The sequence below is a fragment of the Micropterus dolomieu genome, linkage group LG11 (assembly GCF_021292245.1).
Source record: "Micropterus dolomieu isolate WLL.071019.BEF.003 ecotype Adirondacks linkage group LG11, ASM2129224v1, whole genome shotgun sequence".
Lineage (NCBI taxonomy): Eukaryota > Metazoa > Chordata > Actinopteri > Centrarchiformes > Centrarchidae > Micropterus > Micropterus dolomieu.
The window spans coordinates 7,272,809-7,299,469 of NC_060160.1; the positions used below are offsets into that span (position 1 = coordinate 7,272,809).

Here is a 26,661-nt window from a genome sequence, read left to right on the forward strand (position 1 = left end):
GTTTTCATCCTTGGTTCAAACCTATAAAGACTGCATTTCCTGTTAAAGAGGATAAACCAACATGAAGACCAGAGAGCTGTCTATGGGAGAAAAGCAAGCCATTGTCAAGCTGAGAAAAGAAGGAAAATCAACCAGAGCCATTGGACAAACATTGGGCACAGCAAGCACAACAATTTGGAATGTCCTGAAAAAGAAAGAAACTACTGGTGTACTGAGTAACAGACGTCGAAAAGGGTCGGCCAAGGAAAACAGCAGTAGTTGATGACAGAAATATCGCCAGCAGGAAGAATCGGAAGGCCAGAGTGAAATTTGTAAGCACAGAGATAAGCCGCAAAAGTTCTGAAACACAATCTTGTGGACTGATGATGGGGTGATGGCGCAATAGATAAGACGCATGCCTGTGTGTGAGAGACCAGGGTTCAATCCCCCACTGTGACCCATCTGCCATTGTGTCCCTGAGCAAGACACGTAACCCCTAGTCCAGAGGCGTGCAACCTCTGACATGTATAGCAATTGTAAGTTGCTTTGGATAAAAGCGTCAGCTAAATGAATAAATGTAAATGATGAGACCAAGATTAATCTCTACCAAAGTGATGGAAAGGCCGAAGTGTGGAGAAAGAAAGGAACTGCTTATGATCCAAAGCATACAAGCTCCTCTGTGAAGCATGGTGGAGCTCACGGCTTGGGCGTGCATGGCTGCTTCTGGAACAGGCTCATTAATATTTATTGAGCAGCAGAATGAATTCAGAAGTGTACAGAAACATTTTGTCTGCCAATTTACGGACAAATGCATTGAAACTAATTCGGAAGTTTATCATGCAGCAGGACAATGACCCAAAGCACACTGCCAACAAAAAAAAGGACTTCATCAGGGGGAAAAGAGGAAGATTTTAGACTGGCCAAGTCAATCACCTGACCTTAACCCAATAGAGCTGCATTTTACCTCAAGAGGAGACTGAAGGGAGAAACACCCGAAACAAACAAGAACTGAAAGAAGCTGCAGTAAAAGCCTGGAATAGCATCACAAATGAAGAATGCAACAGTTTGGTGATGTCGATGGGTCGCAGGCTTGAGGCAGTTAATGAAAGCAAGTGTTATGCCACCAAATATTAAATGTTATTTACTTTAAGATTATTTGGTCCTTTACTTTTGCTCACCTAAGAATGCTGTGGTCTAATACAAACTGTGATATATCCTTAGTTGTTTAACACATCTAGATGTGAATACCAGGAAATAAAAGCTGAAATTCTGAACTCTTAGTCATCTTTTGATCTTAAACCCAAATGTCTTCAGTGAACAACAACAAAAGGAATTTGCCTTACCGTTCCAATACTTTTGGAGGGGACTGTATGATATGTATATCATGTGCAGCTAAAGAAATGTCATTACTCAATAACACATTTTACTTTTAGGTTTAATAACTAGACTTAAAAATTTAAATGAAGCAGTAAACATTTGGATAATGCGTATTCGCTTGCTGGTGGAGAGGTTTCCACTATGATTGTATGTTAGCTAAAGCTAGCTAGCAGCCGTTTAGCTTAGCACAAAGACTGGAAACAGCTAGCCCTCTATTAAGTTGTAACATCCTATCAGCACCTCTAAGGCTCACAAATTAACACGTGATGTCTAGTTTGTATAATTTGTCCAAAAATTGGCCATTTGTCGTTTTAGAGACCACTTTTTGAACAGGCACAATCATTTCATGGATTCCCCGCTGGTTGCCTGGTAATTAAAAATGCTGCGTTCCAGACTGCTCGAAAGTCGGACATTTCCAAATTGAAATTTCCAACTTACGACCTCCAAGCGATCCAGGTGCATGATGCTGAAAGTGAACAAAAAATATGGCTGACCGTGACAAACTACTGTTTGTGCACAAAACTGAACCCTCAGCAGTGCCCTTGGTGTTAATTAAGGATGGCCGATTTAATGACTTGTTAACAGTCTACATCAATTTACATACAGAACAGGTTTTACTATATTATGGTATTTATTAATTTAATTAAATACAGGGAAATATACTTTGTTACCATTTAGTTTAAGGCTTCGTGCGAAATGCAAGTACATATTTTTTCAAGGGGTGCTCCATCGTACTTTTCTAACTGGAGGATGGTCCGGTACATAACGTTACTGCACCGCCTGTAAACGGCTATTCGTTTTCACACAGGTCTTTGTACAGATTAAACAAAGAATATATTAATTCTTTGTACAGAGTAAACAATGTATATATATAACTTTAGGGGTGCTGGTGGATGGATTTTGTTACCCTAACTAGCTTTTTACTCATATGCTAAACTAAGCTAATGAAACTGGACAGCAGATGAACGTAGTTCCCTAAATGGCAAACTTTTCCTTTATGAATGTCTTTATCTTTCCAACACATATAGCTTCAATTTAAAGCTAACTGACATCAAAAGAAAAAACGAGGAGAAAAATTAGTAGTTCAGTACAAAATAAGACTGGGTGATTTATTAATCTCATCAAGACCATTAATACAAAGCAGTTAAAAGGCCACATACCATCAAATAAACCAACTGCTGGATCAAGCTTTTACAGTGCCACCAGAGGAAAACCAGTATCTTATTCTGTCAGGGCTAGGGTTAAAAAAAAACACAACAAAAAAATATTTGGCAAAATTAACCCCACAAATACTGACTTGGGAAATGGACAGAACATGAGCTAAGACAGTGATTTGACTTCAGCTGTCTGTTAAAAATCCTCCAACGCTCCTCTCATCTCTAGTTTGATCAGAAGTTTAATCATCCATCATCTTCCGCACACAAGGCAGTTAGAGGAGGAGGATGACTGTGTAATTTGAGGGCAACGTGAGGAGAAAAAAAAAATAATAAAAAAGAGGGCACGAGTGAGTTTTTTTCTTAAGCTCCTGGTGGTCAGACATCCCCAGGTGTTTGTGTCTTCATGGGGGGGAAAAGTGAGGTGGTAGACTCGCGTTTTACTGCCCTGATCCACGTAGAAAGTGAGTTTAACAGTTGCATAGGACCATTGCATTTACAAACATGACCTATAACAACTGTGGCTCTTAAACAGTACAGCCTAAAGTGCACAAAGTGTGTTTCTCAGAAAAAAAAACAAACAAGTCTAATTCTTCACTATGCTCAAATACTTACAACTGAATATAGGACTGTCCATATTCAAATGCAACTATAATTCCAACCTCTGTTTAATGAGTGTTAGCATTAAAAAACCTTTGAAAAGGAGAAAAAGGCAATTAGTAGAATGTACAAAGTGAAGCACATGTCTAAGTAAGTGCTTGGCATATTGAACTGTGTATTTTTTTCATTGCTTTAAAACAGCTAAGGGGCAGGGAAGAAAAAATGGAAATGGCTTTCCTCAGTTAATACTCCCAGTGTTTCAACTGGAGATTGTCTGTAAGTAAAGTTAGTGACAGTGACCTGTTTTTTTCTTGTTTTGTTTTTTTTTGTATTTTTTTTATCCGACTGTAGCAGCATTGGATTATTAGGCAATATTCAACTGAACAGATGCGGATGAGGGTACAATACAACAGGGAAAAAAACTTGTCACTTTATACAAATTATTTAGTTAGTGTATACATGTTATATATATACACAATATCCACAAACATGTACAATTTCATAGTGTATAGCTTTGTTCTAAACATTACATAGGCAACTTTATTTTTTAGCATTTTAGACACCATTTGCTTATTTCTGTAAAGTAGAAAACCAAATAAAAGGCACATCTGAGCATGATGTATGGATTATTTCAGTCTTTCCAAAGTGAAACAAAGTGTTTTCAAGCAGGAAAAAAAGAAAAAGAGAGAGAGATACATAAGAAGTTGGGTTAAAAAGTTCCTCTTTTTCATGGGTTTATAGGTATTTCGAGCAGCCACCATGGGGAGCTGACCCAGCTCTGGTGGGAGGTTGCGCTTCTAGTGCTGAGTTTTAATACCAATGAAGAAGAGTTGGTCATGAGGGCTTTTGGAGAAGAGCACAGTGTCAAGACAGCAGCGCACGCCTATAAGGGGATCGTTTAAGACATCAGCTGTATAAGAGTTGGAGAGAGAAAAACGTGTCTCTCTTTTCTCTCCTCGTCTTCGTCCTGGATCGGTGGTGTTTGATATCACGGCAGCCCTCCCTCTGTCGCACACAGCAGAGGGATATTTTCTACAGTCAAAAACCTGCTGACTTTGCCCAAACTCAATGTGCAAATGGAGTGTTCTCAGCTCTCGTTGTCCCAGTCCGGGCCATGAGGACTACAGCCTGGCGTCAGAGGTCACCGCTGTTGGATTTTTAAAGGCAACGTTTTTTGGCTGCGGAGCGGCCTGTCTTTAGACAACAAACAGTTTGACTCACGTCTTTACAGTCACAGTGTACAGTTGAGATACAAGGTGGGGGATTCAGTGTCGCCTCCTTTATGAGTTTCTTTTAATTTCATATTTGTTTAAAAAAAAAAAAAAAAAAGAAGTAAATCCCTTATCCCCCTGCATAAAATAAGACTTTGGCAACTGTTTATCAGTTTGTAGGAAAAACGAGTCATTGGAAATGTCTGCTGCTCACACCCACTGTGAAAGAGCTTCCTGTCTACTAAGAGAGTCGTTGAAGAGGAGAGAGGTTGTAAAAATCTGTGAGCTGCAGCAGGACTCCAGATGATGTCAATGCCCAAAGAAACAAAGCATGACAGTTGAGGCTACAAAGGCCCCCCCACATTCACCCCACCCTGACAGAGGAGTGGGGCGTGGGGTAAGTGTTAAGTTAAGAGTGTGAGAACTTTAATCAGGAGCAGACGATCCCGCTCCGTACAGAACAGACAGACACAAACACTCAACTCCTTTTGTTTATTAGCTGGCACACCGGTGTGGGTTTCTTGTTGGCACAGAGGGTTTATGATGAAGGCGGAGCTACTGATCCCCTGAGAGGCACAGCGGGGGTGTGATCGGTCAATGCAGAGGGCAGGTGGGTGGAGTGTATAGAGCAGTGTAGTTCTTTCTGATCAGTAGCTTTGAGTCCACTGTGTCTTAGTTTGCAGGAGACAGTATGAAGTTTGCATTTCAAGATCACCTCAAGGTTTTTTAAAAAAAAAAATAACGCAGACTCACTGGCTGCTGTCGGTGTTCTCCACCAATGAGAGGCCTTGTAGGGGCGGCTGCAGTAGCTCCCTTTTGTATGTCTTTGGTGGGAGTTTGGGGAGTTGTGGGCTGGAGTTGTGGCGTGGGGGAACAGGTGGAGCAGTGATGGAAACAGGAAGAGGGCAGAGGCTGTTCTGGCTGGCGCTGAGCGGGCAGCTCCGCCTGGGGACGCGAGGTGACGGCGTGCTGGGCGGGGTGTTGGGGGAGCTGGGGGAGCTGCTGAAGTCCCAGTGGTATCGGCCCCCGGGGGAAGGCTGCAGGTTCAGGGGGTAGTTGATGAAGATCTCTGGGGGCCGCTGGGGCACCGGTGGAGGCGTGTCAGGCAGAGGGTCGCGTGGTGGCGGAGGAGGAGGGCTGGGTAGGGGGCCGTCGCCAGGAGGACCGTTGTTGATCAGCGGTCGAGGCTGGTTCCTGGGCAGAGGAGGGGGCAGCCGGGGAGGGATGGCGGGGGGGTTGTCGGACCTGCAGCTCAGCTGAGACACAGAGAGACATGTTGGGATCAGAAATCTGCCAAAACAAGATACTAAACATGTATCTCCCCACAAGGGGTCGTAATATAAATGTGAGGCATCACAAGAGGATCAACAGAAGAGGTCAACATATTTATGCCACACAGTTAGGCTTAATGTTTATTAGTTCTCCCTCTGTTTGCTTATTTTGGAATTTACTGAATACCTCTAATTCTTTCAGACTCTAAAGTCTATTCTGCTTAAAGAGTAATTTCTGTATTTTTATACGAGGACCCTATTTCCACATATTTTAGAGTTGAAATGACTAGTAGGTACAAAACGGTTTGGAATCTTTGCAGTAGATGGCTTCAATGTCATATCTGAGGTAAAAATGTTTCCCTTCGTAGTAAACCAATTGCGCAATTTGTGAGTTTATTTACAGCGTAGCAGTTGAAACTCAAACATTTTGAGCATTAATCATTGTGTCCCCTTTGTGCCAATAAGTGATCTATTTTAAGTCCCAAAATACACCCCTAAAATAAATTGCCACCTCAAATCATGTTTGACGGGCCACTTTAAACCACCCACATAATGCATAGTATTTTTATTTGCACTTGCCACAAATATGTTCAACCCTATCGAGCTGACTGAGTTAAGGTGTTATAATTACGGGTATAACTAGTAGGAAATAATGCCCTGCTCTTACTTTGGCTTCAGACATTGCATCTTTCCTTCGTGGTGGGAGAGGAGGTGGCTTCACCTGCTCCTCCCCAAGCTGGTGGAGGCTGTTGCAAGACACAGACTGGAACTCTGAGAAGAAGAAAAGACACTCACAGAGTTAAAAAGATTATGGATAAAAGATCAGGAACATGCTCACTATCACTGCATATAGATCACAAAGTACTGGGAGAATGATTCCTCTGACTGAAATCAGTAGTTAAACTACTAAATTGAAAAGTTAAGACCACACTTACTTGAAGGCGGCAGAAGAACATGAGCGAAGATGGCATTGCAACCTGTAAAATTCAAAGAGAGAAGATAAAGATCTCATTTTACACAAAAGTGCCGTTACCTTTTGCAGTAGTGTTCTGAAGCAGTCAGTGTTTAAATTTCAATGTTTGTTTTGTTTTTAGTTACATTTTCCAACTTCTCTACAGACCTAATCTCTTGCCAGCGCTCATTATAAAATTTAAAAAAACTTCATGCCCATGTGATGCAGATCGTGGCTCAGGAATAGGACTCTCCACTTAGTCACGGTCAAAGTTTATACTTTGCAATAATAAATATAGCATTAGGGAAAATGTCAGTGGGACAAAAATCAAACCTAAAGGTCATGTAATGCAATCAATCTGTAAACCTTTCTTGAATGACAAAAAGAGTAACAGTATAGTGGGATTTCTGCAAGATTCGAGCGTCAGCTTAACTCACCGCCGTAGGAGCTGTTAAGGTCTTGCTCTATGAAGACTGAGCTGAGGTCGGAGGAGGAGGCTGACTGTGGAGGGGTCGGTGTGTTCGGCGAGGTGGGCACAGAGATGGATGCCGGTGATTCCGGCTCGGTCTCAGCGATGCTCCGGAAGGTGATCTTATGTGGGGGATCTCTCTCCAGGGGGACGGGGTGGCCTTTCAGGGTGCCAGAGGTAGACGTTCGCAGAGGCCGGATCCCCGGGGATTTCAGATTGTACACGGTCTTCCGGGGCTACAGAAGAAGAAACCCGAAATTCACCAGTGAGAACTCACCGATACAACCAATGCTCTGTGTCTCTGAGAAAGAACCTAGTGCTCAATGTAACTTAAGGCAAATGTCTTACATCAAAACATATAACATAGGCTTTTGGGGCATATTGTTAACACTGCAGCAGAGAACATTTCAGAAAAGATCCACCAGTTTTCCCACCAGTATACTGCAGGCCAAATAATAATCTGTTTTTTGGTGTTTATCCAAATCTCTGTCCACAAGAAGCGAGTTGAGACTTGGTATAAAATATTATGTTCCTCAAATTGTCCCTTGGAATTACTTAACACCAACGAAGAAGGCCCTATGAATAGTGCTCTCAGTCAGATCTGTGGGTTGCTTTTGAATTTTTAGCTCCGCTAACGTTTTTAGACCACCTCAAAACAAAATTCCACCTCCATGGAGCACAAAAAAAAATCAGGGAAGATTTAGAAGAAAAAAAAAGCATGACCAGATAAAACTAGAAGTAAGTGAGAAAATATGTTTTTTTTGGGTAAACTGACTCTTTAAACTACTGAAACTAAAATGGCACCAAACATTGCTGCAAAAACAACTACTACTGAAACACTGCAGTCTAAACACTTACAAATCGTGGAGCCTGCCTGCAGTTCCGTGGCTCAATATCCAGAGACATTTTGAACAGGTAGTCAGAAAACTCCTTCTCAGTCCTGTTGCCCATCGGGTTCAGGTTCTCAAAGAATCTCTGTGCAACAACAAAAATGACATGTTTTGAGTTCAGGATCTATGAAACATATTGAAAGACCAAAGAGAAAATGATAAGAATGAGCGCTCACCCTGATATCGTGCTCAACCCTCAGACAGTAGGGCTGGTTCTGATACTGCTGGATCTCGCCTGTGATTTCGGCCACTTTCCTCCTTTTGCTGAAGTTGATCAGCTCCTTGCCGTGACGTTTGAGGAAGTCTGGGTTACCTTCCTCTGTCTTCAGGATGTTAGTTAAATAGATACCTGAGGGTGAAGTTCAGTTTGATATTAGTCAAGAGAAGATTGTTTGAAACGTACTCATACGGAAACTGAAAACTCTTGCTGGTTTTATAAATAAATAATGGACAAGATCCCGAGAAGACAGTTGTTTCAGGTCATTTCAGTGCAGAAGACTTACCAAAGAAAGGCACACAGGGTGGGTTTATTGACTTGAGTTTAGCCAAGTATTTCTTAAAATGGTCTTGGCTCAGTTCCACAGCTTCTTCCAGGATTTTCCTTTTCCTCTCTGGTATTGCCTGTGGGTGCAGGAGGAAGTAAAAGTCCCATAAATTATGTTTTGATCACCAGTTCAGCATTAGATTAAAATGCACTTAATAAACATCAGAGGTTTCTCACTTTCTAATTGTTGTGCCAGGGTGTAAATGTAAAAAATTATTATATATATATACACACACACACACACACACACACACACACACAGTATATATATAAAAAACATTTATATTAACACCTACAGAATTTTGTATAGTGTATGAGAACATTTTCCCACTAACATGATAACATTAAAATTTTGTTATAATATCTTTGACTCTGTACCCCAAATACATCACAATGCCCAGTTTAAATCAAAATAAATTCACTGTAATGCTACATGTTAACCTGCTTAGTCTAAGCCTGTTATCATGTTAATGTTAAAAGAGTGCTTCACTGACTTAACGATGCACTTATAACATTGTGGGACTCACAATCGACAGTTTCAAAAATTTATCCAGCAGAATGAGACATCATATTTTTTATTCCACGTATTCTTCAACCTTGTCAAAACCTGGAGTTGGACTGCCAACAGTTTGGTCAGCGATTCAGGTGTTTTACGCACGTAGTGGCTAGTGTAGCCGTGAGGAGCGGACACATCTTTCTAACTCCACACCTCCAGAATTTTTTCCCATTTTCAAACTTGTAGTCTTCAGCCCTAATAGGATATTTATGAGATTTCACTTAGCTCCCACTGGAGCTACAAAAGGCTTTATTAATTTGTTTTTCCACATATGCAGTAGTACTCCTCAAAACCTGTAAACAGACTTTAATGTATTAAATCAGTGGAGTTTCCGCTTTGACATGAGCATAGGTATAGAGTCTAACAATGTAAAGTGGTCTGTGTTGTCCAAAAAGAGCCACCATACATAGAAGATAAACCCTTTTGATTTAAGCTAAAACATGGACTATTTACTTTTAGTCTCTTTGTAAAGTGTGAAAATACATAAATTGCTGCAACTCTTTTTTTCTGGTGAAGATATGCAACGAGTCACATCTTTTCTTCTTGTTTGTTGCTTTAATAGTTTTGCTCACCTCAAAGGTGTGGTCGAGCCTGTAGACGGGGACAGAGTTGATGGCACTGACCACCTCCAGCACACCGTTAAAGTTGTTGAGCTCCTGGAAAACCTGCAGAATCTCTATAACCCGTGATAACACAGCCACCCTCTCTTCCATGTTCATCGTCTCGACAATACACCTGAGAATGACCAACAAACAGTTATAGATATTTGTTTTTTCCCCCCACAGGACAATTCCAGATTTTCTTGTGAATTAAATATTTAAATCCTTAGACTCACTTCTCGAACCACAGTGTGAGGTTGGTGGTGTGGCGGATCATGCGGAGCAAATTAGGAGAGTTCTTCTCTTTGTCCTCTTTGGTCCAGACGCTGCCGACCAGCTCGGACGGCCTGACAGCTCTGTGGAGGAAGCGGGCTTTTATTTTTCAGACAAGCAATACTAGACACAATTACAGGGAAACAACAATTTGATCTAAGTCTGAGTACAGTGACACTTACATTGTAGCAAATGTTATGTAAAGGTCTTAATCATCTCCATAAGCAAACTGATAGCTACACATAGATTTAGAAGTCTTCATCCACTCCTCTGACTCACCTGTAGAGCTCTGATTCAAGCAGAGTCAGCTGGCGGGCGATCTCTATAGGATGAAGCGTCATGAGGTCAAATGAGTCCACCATGCCTGGTCTGCTGATGTGCCACTCGATGTGAGGAGGCGGACTTTCGAAGGTGATGTTGTGACTAACGCCATTTGACTGCGTCTGCAGCTTCCTCTTGATGATCTTATTGATGGACTCAACCCACTTTCTCATAGACTTGCCTGAAAAAGGAAAGGGAAGAGTCTAAAAGATGTGTTGTCTCTCAAAGCTTTACTTTCTAAATGTCATTCCACAAACACAGATTTCATGATGCAAGCCAAGCGGTGTTTTAAGTTATTTTGAAATATTCATCTGTACCACATGCTGATATGAACACTGAATACCAACGAAACCTCTAACTCTACGTAGGGCTGGGCAATAAAACAATAATGATATTTATCGCGATACAATTTTCCTCAATGACAATATATATATGTCAATAAATGTTTGATTTACTTCATTTGAATTAACTAACGAATTAGCACTTAATTAATTATTAAAATATTTATTTTGTTGAGGAAAACAGCCTGACATTTTCTTAACTTCATTTTACTCATGCATATTTGTTGAAAATTTTTTTTATCGTAATGGTTTTAAGTGTTCTACCTAAGATTTGTTAAGTGATCCACAAGTGTTTGTTCTGACCATAAAGAATAGTTTAAAACAACAATGAACCATCTCGTTTCTACAACTTTCACTCAGAAGCAAAAATCTGCCTTTAAACTCGAAAGAAATAATGATTTGACATTTATTGTGATAATTATCGATATCCAATGATATCAGATTTTTTTACTGTGATAACATTTTTGCCCAGCCCCAACCCTCTACGGCCACATTTTCACTTAATTAAAGTTTCTCCACTTATTAGAGATTTGTATGTCATTTTGTCAGGACTTAGTGGTCTTAATTCTGATTTGGGCCACATTTATACACACAGGCTCAAATCAGAAAACTATGGATGACAGCAAAGTAAAATTAAGCTATGGCGCTTGTGATTGGTTAGCAAGTCTGTCACACAAGGATGACAACTGAATGAATTTGTAACTGCATGAGTGTTTAAAACAGTTCAGATGTGCTGTATAATTAACCTACATTTTAATCGGCGTCTTCACAATTAGCTAATCGCGTTCTTTCAAAACGCAATTTCGATTTGAAAACGATTAATCGTTCAGCCCTAATAAATATCTGACAAAAGTTTTTAAATTGGAATTAAGCACTGAACTAATCAGCGTTATTCATGTGGCCATCCTACTATGTCAACATTTCTTTAAAACAAAGTTCTTCAAAATAATCTTTCAAAATGTATCTTTTTGCACAGTAACCTTTAGCAAACAAAGAGATGTGACTTCTTAAGAGGAACAAAACTTCGGTGCTGATGTTCCAAGGCTGAATGTGTATCTTTAGAGGTTTATACTGTATCTGGTTCTGACCTCGCAGTTGAATTTTGCTGGTGATGTACTCCTCTAAACGACTTCTCAGCTCAGGATCATTCTCAAAGTCGTAGAAATGATGTTCGACCCACTGACGGAAAACATTGAGAACCCTGAGAAGCAAACACACATTACAGTATTAACTAATTGTATGGATTGTCCTCCACACATATTTCACACACTTCACAATTATAAGTATTTTTAAAGAAATTCAGACAACTGTGCTCATTGAAAACATGTTTTCCATTTATGTACAACTATTCAGCAACAAACAGGAAACAAACACTTCCACCCTCTCGAGAGGCGTGAAATTTATATAGTTATACCACCAGGAACTAAGGGGAGAGAAAAGGCTGCATCACAGGCAACAATTAGACTATCAGGCAGTTCCACCAACCACATTTTAATTTGTTATCAACCAAGAACTCAATAACCCAATAACAGTAAATTACCTGACAAAGATGTTGGTAGAAAAAAGACATTTGGCAAACAAAATCCTTAACTGAAGAGTTTTTGGCTGGTGACCAGTGTGTACTCCTTACCCTGGTCAGTTAACTTTGTTAAAGAGTGGGTACTTAAAAATAGAAACAGCAGGAACGTTTTGTGCTTTAAAAGGGCAAAAGTCATGCCTGAAGAGGTATTTTCACCTACTTTGAGTGTCCTGGTTTAAAAATAAACGATTGGACCGCATTACAGTGTTAATGACGGCCCAACTACCTGACAACTTCCTTTAATGTTTGTACCTATGCTCAAAAACATTAGGAGTCTTATTATTATAGGTTTGTTGCTAAATGTTGTTAAATGTTTAAGGGATTTTATTTATAACTACAGCAGCAGTGTAGTCTGATTCTGAGAAGCTCTCCGTTTTTAATGGGACTTACGAGACTATTCCTGACTCTGTCACTCCTTATAAGGACACACAGTCGAATACAATAGTTATTCTGTGGCTCACTGAGAATATTCAGGCCTTAACAGGAGAACGTAAAAGAGTCAAAGAACAGCAGAAGACAAAGAGACATGAACACCCGCACAGCTGAAGGTCTCTCTTCCTCGTCTGCCAATCACACACACACACACACACACACACACACACACACACACAACTGCTGAAGCGCATCGATGCCCCCTACCTTAAAGGGTTAAAATTTAGGATTTATTTACGGTGTTTAATAAAAAGATTTATTAAAAGTTTCTTTCTTTTCACATTTTTATTTACAGCATTATTTGTTGAAATTTATACCATAATAACTTATTAGAAGAAAACTAGTATTTATATGTAATAGTGAGACGCTGAGCTCCCCCATATTGCCAAAATGGTATGATTCTACTTTTCATAACGCCACTGCAAAGATTCGACTGTGAGATTGACAGTCGAATCAGGCTCCGCCCATCAAAGCATCGAATCTTTGACTATTTGGGGTCAGCCCTAGAAAACAGTCAAAGATGCTAGAGTACGGAAGCAGCCATCAATTCAAATATTTTTTCTACTACGTTTTCTCGTGATCTCGAGATAACAAAACAGTAGTTACACACGGGGGTTGGCAGGAAAATTTCTTTATGGTAATCTCAGTGTGCTTTATTGGTGTCAATGGTTAGTTAATAGCACAGGACTCATATCCATAGGGTGTTCAATCTTCATTGTTGACCAATTTTTTTTTTTTTCCCTTATGAAGAGACTGTTTCACATGCTCACAATAAGAGCACGGGCTGGACTGTGTGCATCCCGGTGATTGGTCCACATCCATCAACCTATAGACTTTTCATTCACTCATCATTCCCAGGCAGAGGAAATTCCTGCACTTCTCAATCAGGGGAATCCATTTAACGTTCCACATTTCCTGACGGCTATTTTGGAACCTCTGAAATAGCTGTCGTGAAATGTGCGATTGGATCCCATGAATCTCTTCATATCAACTTTGCTAAAGAGGATAATAAAAAAACATACACAAGAAGAAAAAAAAGTTGTTGAGAGCAGGAGTCTAACACACAATCCTAGGATTACGAGTCCTGTGCTCTACCAACTCTGCTAACCAGTAACACAGTTAAAAACGCACTTGCCGACCCCTGTACTCAGCTATGGTTTGTTATCTCGAGATTAAGACATAATTATCCTGTTATCACGGGAAAACGGGAGTAAAAAAAATATTTGAATGGATGGCCGCTTAGGGCTTCCATACTAGAGCAAATTTTTACATTTCATCAAGTTTAGAGACTCAGGGGAATCATTTTTTTCAAAAAACATCTCTGAGCAATTCATACCTAAAATGTAAGTAACCAATGATCTAATTCCAACAGTGCAAAAGTCCGAATTTAACCTTCATAGAACATTTGACACTGTGGTTTAAATTTTCCACCTCAGATTTAAGAGCAATATATTTTTTTTACTTTCTGTCTTGTGGTGCCTTTTTATTTGTTCTGGACTGTGATGTTTAATTGACTTTTACACTGACATGGAAACTATTTTTAGTTAGCCTTGGAATAATAAAAGTTCCCGTAAATCCAACTTAGTGCTTGTCACTTCTGGACCAACATCAACAAACTCAGATATTTTCCTTTCTTTAGTGTGTACAGTGTGCCTTATATTTTTTGGACAATGCATTTCCCTGTCTTGTGGATTTTGTGTCCTTTTTTTACCATTACTTTTCTCTTTGTTTTGGGAAGCCTTACAGGAACAATTCACTGTGACAGATTATGCTATGACTGGATGGCCCTCGTACCTGAGTTGGACCGGCTGCACGTATTCCTTTCGGAATCTCTGGAGCTCGGCTGCCATTGGCTGGTCGCCGTTCCAGAGAGCCTGACGGTCCTCCTCAGTCGGTTCTGGCTCAGGAATCTCAATTCTGAGAAAAATATTGATCAGACATATGTTATTTCAAGATTTGAGGGCACCCATAACACAACATCACTGATAATAAAACTACTGGTGAAAGGACGGTTGTTCTGGTTGAACTGTACCTGTCTATAAGCAGGGTGAGAAGCTCCTGTGGTTTGCAGAATGATCGGTATGTGGTAAGAAATGTGCGCACAAAGTTAGGATCTACAAACAGATGAAACAGATTAGATAACAAACAGACACTCAACAGCACAGTGTGTCTTTGCAAAATAAACATTTTAGTTAACCAGATAAACTGAAATATGTCAAATGTCTATCCACAGGAAGATGTATCGCAGCAGCTTACCAGCATACATATGGTAGGTGAGCCTCTCTATGAGCTTGACCACTGTGCCGGCCTTAATGAGAGGGATGCCTGTTTTGCTCTGCACTTTGTCCTCAAACACAATATTCTCCTCAGAGTCCTGCACAGCAAAGCGGTAAACCTCCGGGGAGGGCAGTCTTAGAGGATGTGCCTGTTCCTCGTGCTGCAGCACTGTGTCCAACATGCGATCCAAAGTGGAGCGGTACTGCAGAGTCACCAGCGCTGCCATCCACGACGCCTTCTCCTCTGCTGTCCGAGCACAGAAAACGGCACAGTTTTCATCTTTACCTATCAGTTCAAAGGCGTGCCGCAGTTCTGCAGAGTCCTCGCGGTCCACGATGCGGATCTTCCTCAGGACAAACTTCTCCTTCAGACGGTACTCTGCTCCGCTGCCCGAACCCGGGAGCCGTGAACTCTGATTGGCTTTGCAACTTATCATCAGGCCGTCAAAAAGGAAGTTGTGTCTCTCGTGCTTGGCACCAGCTCGTAAAAGTGGGCCCTCCAGGATGAACTCGCTGCAGCACTGACCGATGTCTTTTCCCTCCCAGCCGTCTATGCTCTTCTGAATCTCGTTCATGCGTTTGATGGCTAATTGTTTGCTACGAACCTGCCTGCTGTACAGACGGTACATGGGCTCACTGTGTGGGAGGAGTGAAGCTTTGGGTCAGAAAACTGAAGCACTCAGTGCATAAATTAAACATGAAACCACAGAAATATCACAACTAAATACATATGTGCACAAGGTCTGGGCCACTGCAGCTTCTAGATGCTCCAACTATATTATTCTTGTGTGCTAACAGTTATGTGATACAACAGCTTAACAGAGAACAGCCTTTTTGTAAAGGAAATGCAGAACATGTAAACTAATTTCTGTGATTTGGTCAATAACATGTAGACAGAAAGACTAGAATAGAAGTGGTCTGGGCATACCCGGGTTTACGGCGAGGCTGGTGCTTGGCATAGATGCGCTCCACGCTACACTGAAGGTTAAGCAGCGCTGTGATCGCCTGTTTTAGACATTCTCTGTCATCTTGGTCTTTACTGCGCTCCTGAAGTTGCTGAAAAAATGTCAGAGAAGACAAGCATCAGACATGTTGCTATACTTCATAATACAGAGAGGTCTGACGTGTCATAGCAGTGAAAGGACAGGTATTAATATTATCATTAACAACTGTATTACATTTAGATAAACCATTTCCAGAGCTCTGGTATTATGTCATACTGTGACGTTTAATAGAATTTAGCCATTGTTAATTTTATTACAAAGCTTACAAAAACTCCATTACAATAAACAAAAAATACCTGCATTTTAAAAGCAGGTACAGAAAACAATTTCAATAAGATATAGAAAGACACAGAAAGAAAGAGAATTTAGTGTGTTCATCATTAACCACTAACCAGTGAAGTAATCAGCAAAATAAAAAACAAAGTACAAAATGTAAAAACTATCAAACTAACAAATCCTATCTTTGATTATTACTGTGGTGTGCCAGGACATACCTGTAGTAGCTCAAAGTAGTGCATACAGTGGTATACTGGGACCATCATCAGCTGTGGAAGGACATACTGGACTGCTTCTTTGAAGCCTTCTGCAACCGCCTGGAAGACACAAAGACACACAAGAACTGTTAGTGATGGATTAACAGATACGATCCAACGAGCATTTGGCTGAGAGACTTGTACTCATTTAGAATTAGCTTATATTCATAAATGTCATGTCAAGCCGGAATTGTGATTTATAAAAAAAAATTATCTTGATGTCAGTGATTTTCTATTCCCAACATCTTTAAACACATTTCTATTCTCATACAAGACACAAAGAGCATAAAAAACACACCAACATTAGATGCAACTTCAGCAAAACTTTTAATGTTTAACTTTCATTTTCACTTCCAAATAAGTATCAGTTGGAAAACTGGATGTGTTTAAACGTGCCTGAGGCTTGAGGTTTCTAGTTTTATTCACATGTTCACAACGTCTATTCTGATGCCAGTGAATAAGATGAGATCACAGCTGACAGGCACAATGATAAAAACTAGAGAGAAATATATCCCAGCTTGTCAAGTAACCACAAAAAACAACATTTCTTAATGATCTTAGAAAAAAATACTGCTACAATTCTAAAATGATAAAAAAAACAACGAGGACTGTGAAGACCAGGACAATCAAAATATGTATGTTTCATTATTTAAATGAGGCTGAATAAGATCAGAAAAGAGGGTATAGGGTAGTGAGTTATGGAGGATGGAGGCAGGGAGGAGCGATTGACCGAATAAGGCTTCTGGGTAACCGGAGAGGAGGCCGTCATAGTATCCATTTAAATCTCCTGTTCCCCTGATAGACGACTCAGAATCAATATGCTACTACTCAGAATCCACAGCAGCGGCCATGCTGTCTCTGCAGGGAGGGGAGGAGATGAAGATGAAGAGGGTCAGTGTGCATGTAAAAGAAAGACATCAGCTGCCTGATGCACACTGACGGACAGCCGATAAAAAACAATGACCTAAGTTTAGATCATGTTATTGATACATTAGCACCATGCAGGTGTAAAAATTGTCTGCGTGCATTAGAGCTACACATTTAGATGTACTGTACCATTATTAGCACTATGAATTTAGGTTGGTTGGGTGCAATACTGGTGCTATGCATTTGTGCTTTGGAGCAACAAATCAAGCGCTCCCTATACACAACAGTTAATTTCAAACATGCTGGGATTAACACGACAGTGTTTCCAAAATGTAAAAGTATTCCTTTAAATAACGCAGTAATTTAGGATTTGAGTTTTGCTAGTATAATTATGAAGTAAAATTTTTGAAACATTCAATAGCAGTAAAAACAAATTTGCTCCTAGAAATAGATGGTTGTATTAAAAATAGTTTAGGTGCCAGTACTGAGCAAAATAACAGTGATAATCCTTGCAGTTGTAATCGTGCAACCCTGACATGCAGGTCATTTTGTTTGTTTAATTTGTTTTCTGTGACTTACATTTTTTATTTTGTTTGCAATACAAAAAACAACTTCCAACCGAAAAAAATCCCAACAACAAAACAAAACGGGAGACCCAAGGCAAGGATGGTGTACCTGAAATAAGAATTCAGCTTAGAAGTTTGTCCATTGTCCACAGACTGTACCATTGTTACATGGGGAGTCACAATAATAGTAGAATCAAATAATAGATTAGTGTCCATATAATACTGTCCGTGCGATTACTTCTGCAGCGCCCTCCCCCCACCTTCATTCTACCTTTATAGTGAAATCACAACTGTGACAAGTTTAAAAGAAAAATAGAATATAAAATAATATGCATACATACAGAAACACTCACATACTTGTGTGTGCAATCACATATACACACACACATACCTTGCAAGTACAGAAAACTTGTTGAGACAGAGGTTGACACAGATAGATGGAATACGACTTAACAACAGCAAGGTAGGAGAAACAAGACCACAGAGTCTGGGAATTGGTCCATTAAGTCGAAAGTAATGAGTGAAATTGTAAAAAACTTCCCCCATTTTTCCTTGTACTTCTTTACTTCGTTCATCAGATTGTATGATATTTTCTCAAATGCCGCCACCTTACCCAGTTCTGAGACCCATTCCTGAAATAATGGGCCCACAGCATCTTTCCACTTTCTCATTATTATCGGTTTGCCAATCATGATGCTTGTCTGGACACAGTTAGCTAAGAGTTTTGCCATGTGGTTAATAACTTTGGGGTTCCCTAGTATGTAGAGTTCAGGACAGAATTCGTAATCTGTCCCCACTATTTCTGAAATAAACTTGTGGATCCTGGTCCAAAAAGCCTGTACCTTGGGACACAACCACAGTGCATGACCTAGGTCCCCTAACAGTCCGTTACATCTCCAGCAATCTGAGGAGTCTTTCAGCCCTAGTCTAAACAACCTGCTAGGGTAAATTTGAGTTATCCTTGTAGTGCGTTCATGTAAACAAAATGCAAAACCAGCTAATGTGTCTTTTTTTACTCTTAAATATGGGTCACTTGAGCTCTATCAAAACTACAAAGAAATGTCAAAGTGATCTCAGCTTAATGTGAAGGACTACCTATAGATCTGATCAGGTAAACTAGAAGTAAAGTTGACACTGTGTTGGATAACGTGTAAAAACTAGTCTCTACAGGAGCATGCATCACTGTGGTAGCAGCCTCAATATAAACACACAATGCAGTAAGAATACGGTACAGAGCAACATGTTCCCATTTCACAAGGGCTGCTTAAACCCATGTTGCCCATTGTCTTCTGCAGTCTTAATTCACAGCTTATTTTAAACATGAAATGCACCTAAGGCCACTAGTCCCCCTCCTCCTCCTCCCCAGGAGAAAAATGGCCCGCAGTATGGCTGCCTGGTCTATTTTTAAAAGGCGATGTAATTTACCCACAAATACCAGACGCTGCAGAGTGCAGGGGCTCAGTGCTCGACAGACACATCTATCTGACAGGGAGCGGGCGGGAGGGAGAAAGTCAAGGAGGATGGAGAGCGAAAGATGAAGTACATGCAATGAGACAAAAGCTGAAGAGGCAGAGGAGAAACACTAATGACGCTACTGCCGGGGCTTCGATCCCCATTACAGCAAACGCCGTAATATGTGTGCATTTATACCAGGTGCTGTGGATGAAAGGGTCCATATAATGGTTCATGCTGTACGAAGAAGGTGGAGAGATGAGAAGATGAACAGTCATCAGGTCAGAAATTAAACCTAAAATGTGAGATGGTGAAATCAGATAAGGCCACGAGCGGCAGAAACGGGGCAGGAGCAGTTTGATAGAAAGGGGTGGAAGGTGTGTTTGTGGGGAGGGATTAGAGGGGAGGCTGGTGGTGAGACACCATTACACCATCTGCCCCTGGGACCCATGTTGACGCAAATACAACCCCCCCCACCACCCCTCCCTTAAGTAATGCAAAAGAGAAACGGTGGTTCCAGCTTCTGAAATGTAAATATTTGCTGGTTTTGTATGATAAATTGAATACCTTTGTCTTAAGACAGAAGGTGTAGACAAGACGGACACTGATGAGGTTACTCATTCAATATTCACGCATTCAAGGAGGTGCAAAATCCCTTCATGGATACAGTTTTAACAATAAAATGTTTTAACACAAAAGGCACACATTTTTGTTTGATATTAGCAATTTGTTTGCATGAGCTACCATTTTTAAGTGTTTATTTAAGTCATTTATTTGGGCTGTCCAATGAAAGAGATTTCCCCCCCTCTTTAAAATGAAATAATGATGTGCAGATGAATTGATAGATAATTGCAGCCCTCTTGGATTTCTCACTATAAATGCTATCATATGAATACAATAACATGTTTTAATATTAAATTTGAGTGAGAGACATTTTTTATTTCAATCAATAGTTGTGAGAACTTAGTAGAGTCGATACTTCATACTTCATTTTGTTGTTTTTCTTGGTAGACCGGCATATTGAGCCAGGCTGAGCTAACATGCCTACTTCATGTTAAACATATTGCTTTTAAGAAAAATAGAAAGTGAAACAATGCAAGGTGTTTTTAAATTAATACTGTACTGCTATCAGTACAGTACAAAAATAAAGCTTTATTTTTAACTCCTGTGCCCTTTCCTCCACTCTCATACCATGAGTATATGAAAATAAACACTGGGTGTGGGTAGTCAGAGGACAGTGCCATCGGTGTTGATCCAACTGGGGTTAAACTGGTAACCACAGTGAGGCCTCAACCTGAGGTATAGTAGGGCTGCAGGAAGTTCAGCAGCAGCGTTCATGACTTTACTTCAACACAAACTGAGTTTTAATATGTCTATTAAGATAAAATATTCATGTCCATTCAACAAAATGGCAGACTGGTATTCAAAACCTTGAAAAGGACCGCAGAAAACCACCTCATACTGTAAATACTATGATGTTTCTTCATGTGAACGGTCAGACTCATTGGTCTTTGGCCTGAGAAAACACCAGCAAATATTCCATCTTCAAAGGCTGCCAAACTGCACCCCACCGAGCAGAATTCAATGCTATTCTTGTGAGGAATGTCCAAATAAAACAATGCGGCAGCAGTGAATAAACTGTACACAGGACGCTGAATATGTCATGACATGCCCTCAAACGATATTGGGAATTCCACCAGGTATTCTTCAAAGCAAAACAGGAACAAATATTCAAACAGTCTGCTTAATCTAAACACATATTTGACCTAGTTGTACCTCCATATTAAAAACAAACTCATTTTTCAGAAAGATGGGAGCGGGAGCTATAACGGCTATGAATTTTCAAGCCCATAGGATGGAAATGAAAACTTTTCTGCATGAAAATGTCTAATACAACTAAAGTGCAATAATATGTAATAATAATATATTCTCTCAAGTTGTGTACTTACATTATCACAAATGTTTCCAACAATATTCAAAAATATGTCATTTTAATCAAGGTAACAGTGCGTTTCACTTGGTTGCCTGTCAATGGCAGCCTATCCCCTTTGCTTATGTGTCAACATTGTGATTGTTGCCAGAAACTGCCCCCCCCCCCCCTTCACATTTTCCAGTAGCGCTTTTGAAACTAACATGTCAAACGTCAGGCTCTGACTGCTTCTCCAATTTGAACAGCTCACCTGGAAGTAGAGGCCGGCGGTTGATCGTGCCATCAGGTTATTGAAGTGCTCATGAAAATCCTTACTGAGGATCTCCTGAGACAGAGTCTCGTAGGGGTCAAACGCCTGCTCCTGTAGACAAGGAGAGAATAACTCAAGAGTTAATGTCGGCTCCTGTGTCACTGGCAGTATTCTTACAAGACGATGAGGACGCTCAGATGCAATTTAATATCTCATCCTAAACATTAGCAGGTTTTATCTGAAGTAGTATCAGATAAAGAGCTAATCATTAACAGTATTTAACATTTTGCTTAATGGAAGATAAAAACAGGTTTACAGACAGTAAGACCTGTTGAGATGTCTTAAAATGTGCATAAGTACAAGTTTTCTCTACATGTATGGGGTTTGTAGAAAACTACGACTTGAATGCACAAGTCTGATATTAAACAAGGTATCTTAACAGGTGCAACAACACTTGTGTGAATGTCTGTATATACATTTCCCACATTTTAGTTTGCCATTACTTATCCGTTAGCCCCCTCAAATAACTTTTTCCCCATAAAAAGCAATAATAAAATGTAATTTACTTCAATAACAAATGTGTTACTGTTTACTAACCGTGTCAACATTTCTTAGCAGTTTTACTACTAGAACATATGTATGTCTATTTTATACATTTTTTAATTCAAGTTACTCATATTCTGATTAGTGAGGGCTTCATGCATCCTGAACTATTGAATTTTAAAGGTTTTCAAGTCAGAAAAGCTTCATACCTCTGCTAGATCTTCAAAGCAGCTGCCCACCAGTGGATGAGGGCTGCCATCAGCTGTCATTTCAACAGCATCCTCGATCAGTCCGAGCAGCTTCACCGTCAACTCATGGATGTCCAGGATGTTACTGAAGATCACCTCCACATCCTACACAACAAGACAACATGATGAGTCAAGGTTAGAGGGTAGGTTTGTGACCAGGGGAAAGTCTGTTGTAGAGAGAGGGATTAATTACACTGTTTACCTTCCTTTACTTTTAGAACTCGACTGATTTTACACATCAAAGTCTGCTTGCAGGCCTTGATTTAAGTTGCATTATGGGTAATGAATGACAATGTTACAGGAGTGCAATGCTAAATCAGTAGAGTACTGGGGGTTGTGGGGAAGTTTATAGCACAAATTCAGAGATTGCAACATAATGATGCAATAACATGATTACTTAAAAACCTGTGTTTACACACACACTTGGTCAGTGTTTTTCACTCTTGGTTGGTGCATTTAGGCTGACAGTGTAGTGACAACTGACTTACTTACACTTATTATTGAAGTTTCAGTTTTAGCCAAACTTTGGTTTTAATTATTTTTGATGTATGGATGAACCGCTATGACTGAGGATCTTTTCTGGCATCCTATACTGATGCCACATGCCACACTGTCTTAAAGCTAGGGTAGGCAATTTGAGGAAGTTCTTTAAATTCTGACAGCAATCAATAAATCAAATGCTCTGGTATCTGTGGCCATCGCAGGTCTGTAATAAGCACATCCAATAATTTCCTTCGGCATGGTACCTACCTACCTGCGCACACTCCGCCCGTGCACTTTCTCTGCATGAAAATGTGTTTTGGTTAGTGGCTTTGGAGAGAGGCCTTAATGGAGGAGGTGGTATTTTTTTAGTTGGATGCTTCAAAATCTAGCTGTCTCTGAAGTTGCCAACCTTAGCTTTAAGTCTTATTCAAGCACAAAAATTCTTGTCAGAAACCCGCTTCAGCATCTACATTACCAAGAAGTCACGTTTTTCTTCTATATATTTAGTTTTGTTATCCATGCCTGTGTGTTTTGTACCAGAATGTAAACATACGAGCAACATGGCCAGACTTTTAATGATTTTCACCTCTTTTAATGATTTTTCCCCTCGGTCTAGAAGAAAAAGGTGAAATGTGCTAAGGTGACGGCCATGTTGGTGATGTAGATTGTGCGATGTATATACACGATAGATGTAGTTCATTTAGCGGTTTCAGACAAAACTAAATGTTTATTTACTTTTTATGACAAACTGCGACTTTCAAAATTATATTTTAAATTAACAAACATCATAAGTGTAATTAAAGGCACATGTCAAATTCAACAAAAAAATAATTCTCTCTTGCCATTGACTACCGTACATTTTTTTCCCCTTGTGGCGGAAGCGGAACGGAAGGACTTAAACTCTCTATTAAAAGGTACTTACCCTTACCAACCGATTACAGCAATTTGTGCCATAATTTGCACTCATTTTTGGAGTCATAACTCTGTCAAATCCGACCACAAAGACATGATGCACAAATTAAAATTTTTAGATTCAGTGGGACTTACACTTGCGGAAATCACTGACTCCACTTCACATCACTGACGCTCCTTTTATAACTCAAGAAAGTAATCCAGTGATTGTTGTCTGTACATTCATAGGTACATTGCAAACAAGAAATGTTAATAGCTAGTTAAGCACACCTTTTTAATGGTGCCAACTGCCCAAATGTAAACAAAGTAAATGTAAACGCTGTCTCAATTTTGTTTGATGAGGGGCCCACAGTGTCAGACCTTGAAAACCTCCGCCTTGCACTAATAAAAGAAAGAACGCTTTTCTTTAAATGACATTTAAGAAATTATCTTACCACAGGAAACTAAAAACAACAAGGTTACTTCAGTGCATGTAAATACAATGAAGGTGTTTAACCATACAAGCTTGTAGCAGGCTGCTGCTGAAAGAGCTCCCATTCTTGCCCAACCTCCCTTGGATAAATAAGAGCAGAAAAAAAAATAACTGTGGCGAGAATGAGCTCTAAACAATAACAACAGGCTAAATTTGCCCGAAGAAATCATTAGTCAAGCAGATGAGATCCCTAAAATAGCACGGAGTGATAACTGACTGCTAAAGTCTGAGTAGAAATTCAGTCCTGTCATTATTTGACCGTAAGACTTTCTCGACATCTCCCAAGTAATTTCAGATTATGCTGCATTTCAACAGACATAATTGAGGTTATTTTTGCGAGGGCTGCAGATGTTGTTCCTGTCTCAACATAATTACATGTTCTGCATTCCACTGGGCCTCACAAAGGTTTATCCTCCTCACCCAAATGATACCACAAATTACCCAACCCAAAATATGCAAAGCCGCAGCGACCCATTAAACTCAACTTTCCACTCACTTTTCTCAGCCCATAGACCCACTGTTCAACTCTTTACCCCTACCTATACTTTTTATATCTTTGTTTTTAGGTAGTTTTGAGCACTTAATTGCCACATTAAACAAAATGTAATTTGCAATTTGTGTCTTTGGTTAACCCCCTGAGATAGATGTGAATGCCTATTTACTGGGCTGTTTACTGGAGTTGTCAGAGAGAATGGATGGTACCTCAGGAGACAAAATAATCGGAGCCTATTTTAACGTTTTTTTTTTTGTTTTTTTTTTTTTAAATCAGGCCTTGACACACTGGCTGTTCCAAGACTCGAGTGTGTGAACTTCCACACACAAGATTATTGCTCCAACTGTCCATTAGAAATGTCTTTAATGTCATATATCATTTGAGAATAACTTGGCATTGGTTTTGTCTGCAGTGTGGAGACAGTGTGGAGTTTCACAAAGCAATATTCAAATTACTTAAAGGGAAAGTGGGGGGAAAAAAACAACAGTCAAGATGTCTTCACACTGTAAAAAAAAAAAAAACAACAAATATGTTTGGGTGTTTCAAAGTGCTTTCCGATGCTGATTACCAGCTAGCTGATTACAGTTGTAATCTTGAAATGGCCTTATCCTGGCTTTGGCTGAAATGGCTTTGTAATTGGGTTTACAGAGTTCAGTTGGAAACTTGACTGTTTATAAGCTGGCTTTAGAGTAAGCTGGCCACAGCTACTGTGATCAGCACAAGAGTTAGAGTCTTTATACCTTTCATTAGTATAAAGCACCTTCAGGTGAACAAATCGGTTGGGGAGTGATGGTGGGTTGGTTTTCTTTTTAATTAACAACAACATGGTGGAGCAGCCATTATTTTACACTTATTTAATACACAACAGCCACAGGTTCTTATGTAGTATATTACTAGTCTTGTGATACAAATATCTTAAGGACAGCGCTGAGCAGCTGTAAAAAGCAGTCAGTCGTCATCGTTCTGACCTGCTCACCTGGCATTTGTGTCTTACAAACCAACTTCTGTAAATTCATCCACATATAGTCGACTACTGTCCACAGTGCCAAATAGTGGTTTTAGTAGTTGGTGCAACTCATTTTCAGCACTTACAGCTTACTCAGTATTCTAGCACATTTACACAATTGACAGATCTGAAACAATTCCTCCTTTGATCAAACTCCAATTGAGAAATAAACAATATCACAATTTTGACAGCTTTTTAATTAACTGTCTTCCTTACTTGAGGTGTGAAGATTTTGGGGTTGGACAGGAAGTGATTGCGGAACACTTTGATGATGAGGTCGAGCTCTCGCAGGTACTGTCGCTCCTCTGCGATTTCAAGCCTCACCAGGTCGTCGTACGTGAGCTCCCCGGAAGAAGACGGCTCCTCTGTGCACTGAGACATCAATCCAATGTCCTCCTCCTGGTCAAACATGTCCATCAAAACCTGGAAACAAATGATCAGTGAATCCATGTCAAAGCAATTCCTTGTTTCACAAATGCCCAAAACCTGCATCTATCAAAGTGGGGTAGATGTACTCCGTCATTGAGTGTCAGCATTCAATTTCCTCACTAATACTCACCTTGTCTGCGCACATGGACACCTTGATGTCCTGCTGGCTGATTTCATAGTGCCGAATGTTTCCAACATAGTTGCCTGCCAGTTTCAGTATGTCTGCTGATATGTATTCAAGCACAGCCACAATGTACAAGGAAACATGGTAGTCCACTTTGTAGCCCAAAACCTCCTGTTGGGGGAAAAAAAAAAAAAAACAGAATAAAAACATATTAAGTATTAGACAAGGGTCAGTTCAAAATAATTCTTAGTGTCTGTCCGAACCTGCATAAAAAGACCAGATCAGTTCAGGGCAATTCAATTAGTCTGAACCAAGCTGTCAAAACTGTAAGCTAAATTGGATTATAAATATTTCCCAGCAACTGCAGTAACTTTCTGGCACTTGGATCAGAGTGACTGTATCACCAAGAATGTGAACGCTGCTACAGTCCAGTATAATGTGAAGTGAATGGTGCTGTTAAAGCACTTTGGTAAGACTAAATGACAATCTTAAAAACAATTTTGTCCCAAGTTCTTATTTAAAACA

The 26,661-nt window shown here is 40.0% G+C and overlaps 1 protein-coding gene across 1 annotated transcript in view; it reads right to left on the reverse strand.

The window, feature by feature from the left end:
• Positions 1-2,432: 2,432 nt before the first annotated feature.
• Positions 2,433-26,661, reverse strand: part of sos2 (son of sevenless homolog 2 (Drosophila)) — a 44,039-nt gene continuing 19,810 nt past the window's right edge. The window contains exons 4-23 of the mRNA XM_046062268.1: positions 26,143-26,307; positions 25,800-26,006; positions 22,179-22,322; positions 21,427-21,537; positions 16,323-16,421; positions 15,753-15,880; positions 14,805-15,460; positions 14,581-14,662; positions 14,343-14,465; positions 11,626-11,738; positions 10,155-10,377; positions 9,839-9,958; positions 9,576-9,738; positions 8,407-8,524; positions 8,080-8,252; positions 7,872-7,988; positions 6,982-7,249; positions 6,528-6,569; positions 6,260-6,363; positions 2,433-5,577 (exon numbers count right to left, since the gene is read on the reverse strand). Of these exons, the coding sequence (XP_045918224.1) occupies positions 5,071-5,577; positions 6,260-6,363; positions 6,528-6,569; positions 6,982-7,249; positions 7,872-7,988; positions 8,080-8,252; positions 8,407-8,524; positions 9,576-9,738; positions 9,839-9,958; positions 10,155-10,377; positions 11,626-11,738; positions 14,343-14,465; positions 14,581-14,662; positions 14,805-15,460; positions 15,753-15,880; positions 16,323-16,421; positions 21,427-21,537; positions 22,179-22,322; positions 25,800-26,006; positions 26,143-26,307 (3,663 nt within the window). The 3' untranslated portion in view covers positions 2,433-5,070. The remainder of the gene's footprint in view (positions 5,578-6,259; positions 6,364-6,527; positions 6,570-6,981; positions 7,250-7,871; positions 7,989-8,079; positions 8,253-8,406; positions 8,525-9,575; positions 9,739-9,838; positions 9,959-10,154; positions 10,378-11,625; positions 11,739-14,342; positions 14,466-14,580; positions 14,663-14,804; positions 15,461-15,752; positions 15,881-16,322; positions 16,422-21,426; positions 21,538-22,178; positions 22,323-25,799; positions 26,007-26,142; positions 26,308-26,661) is intronic.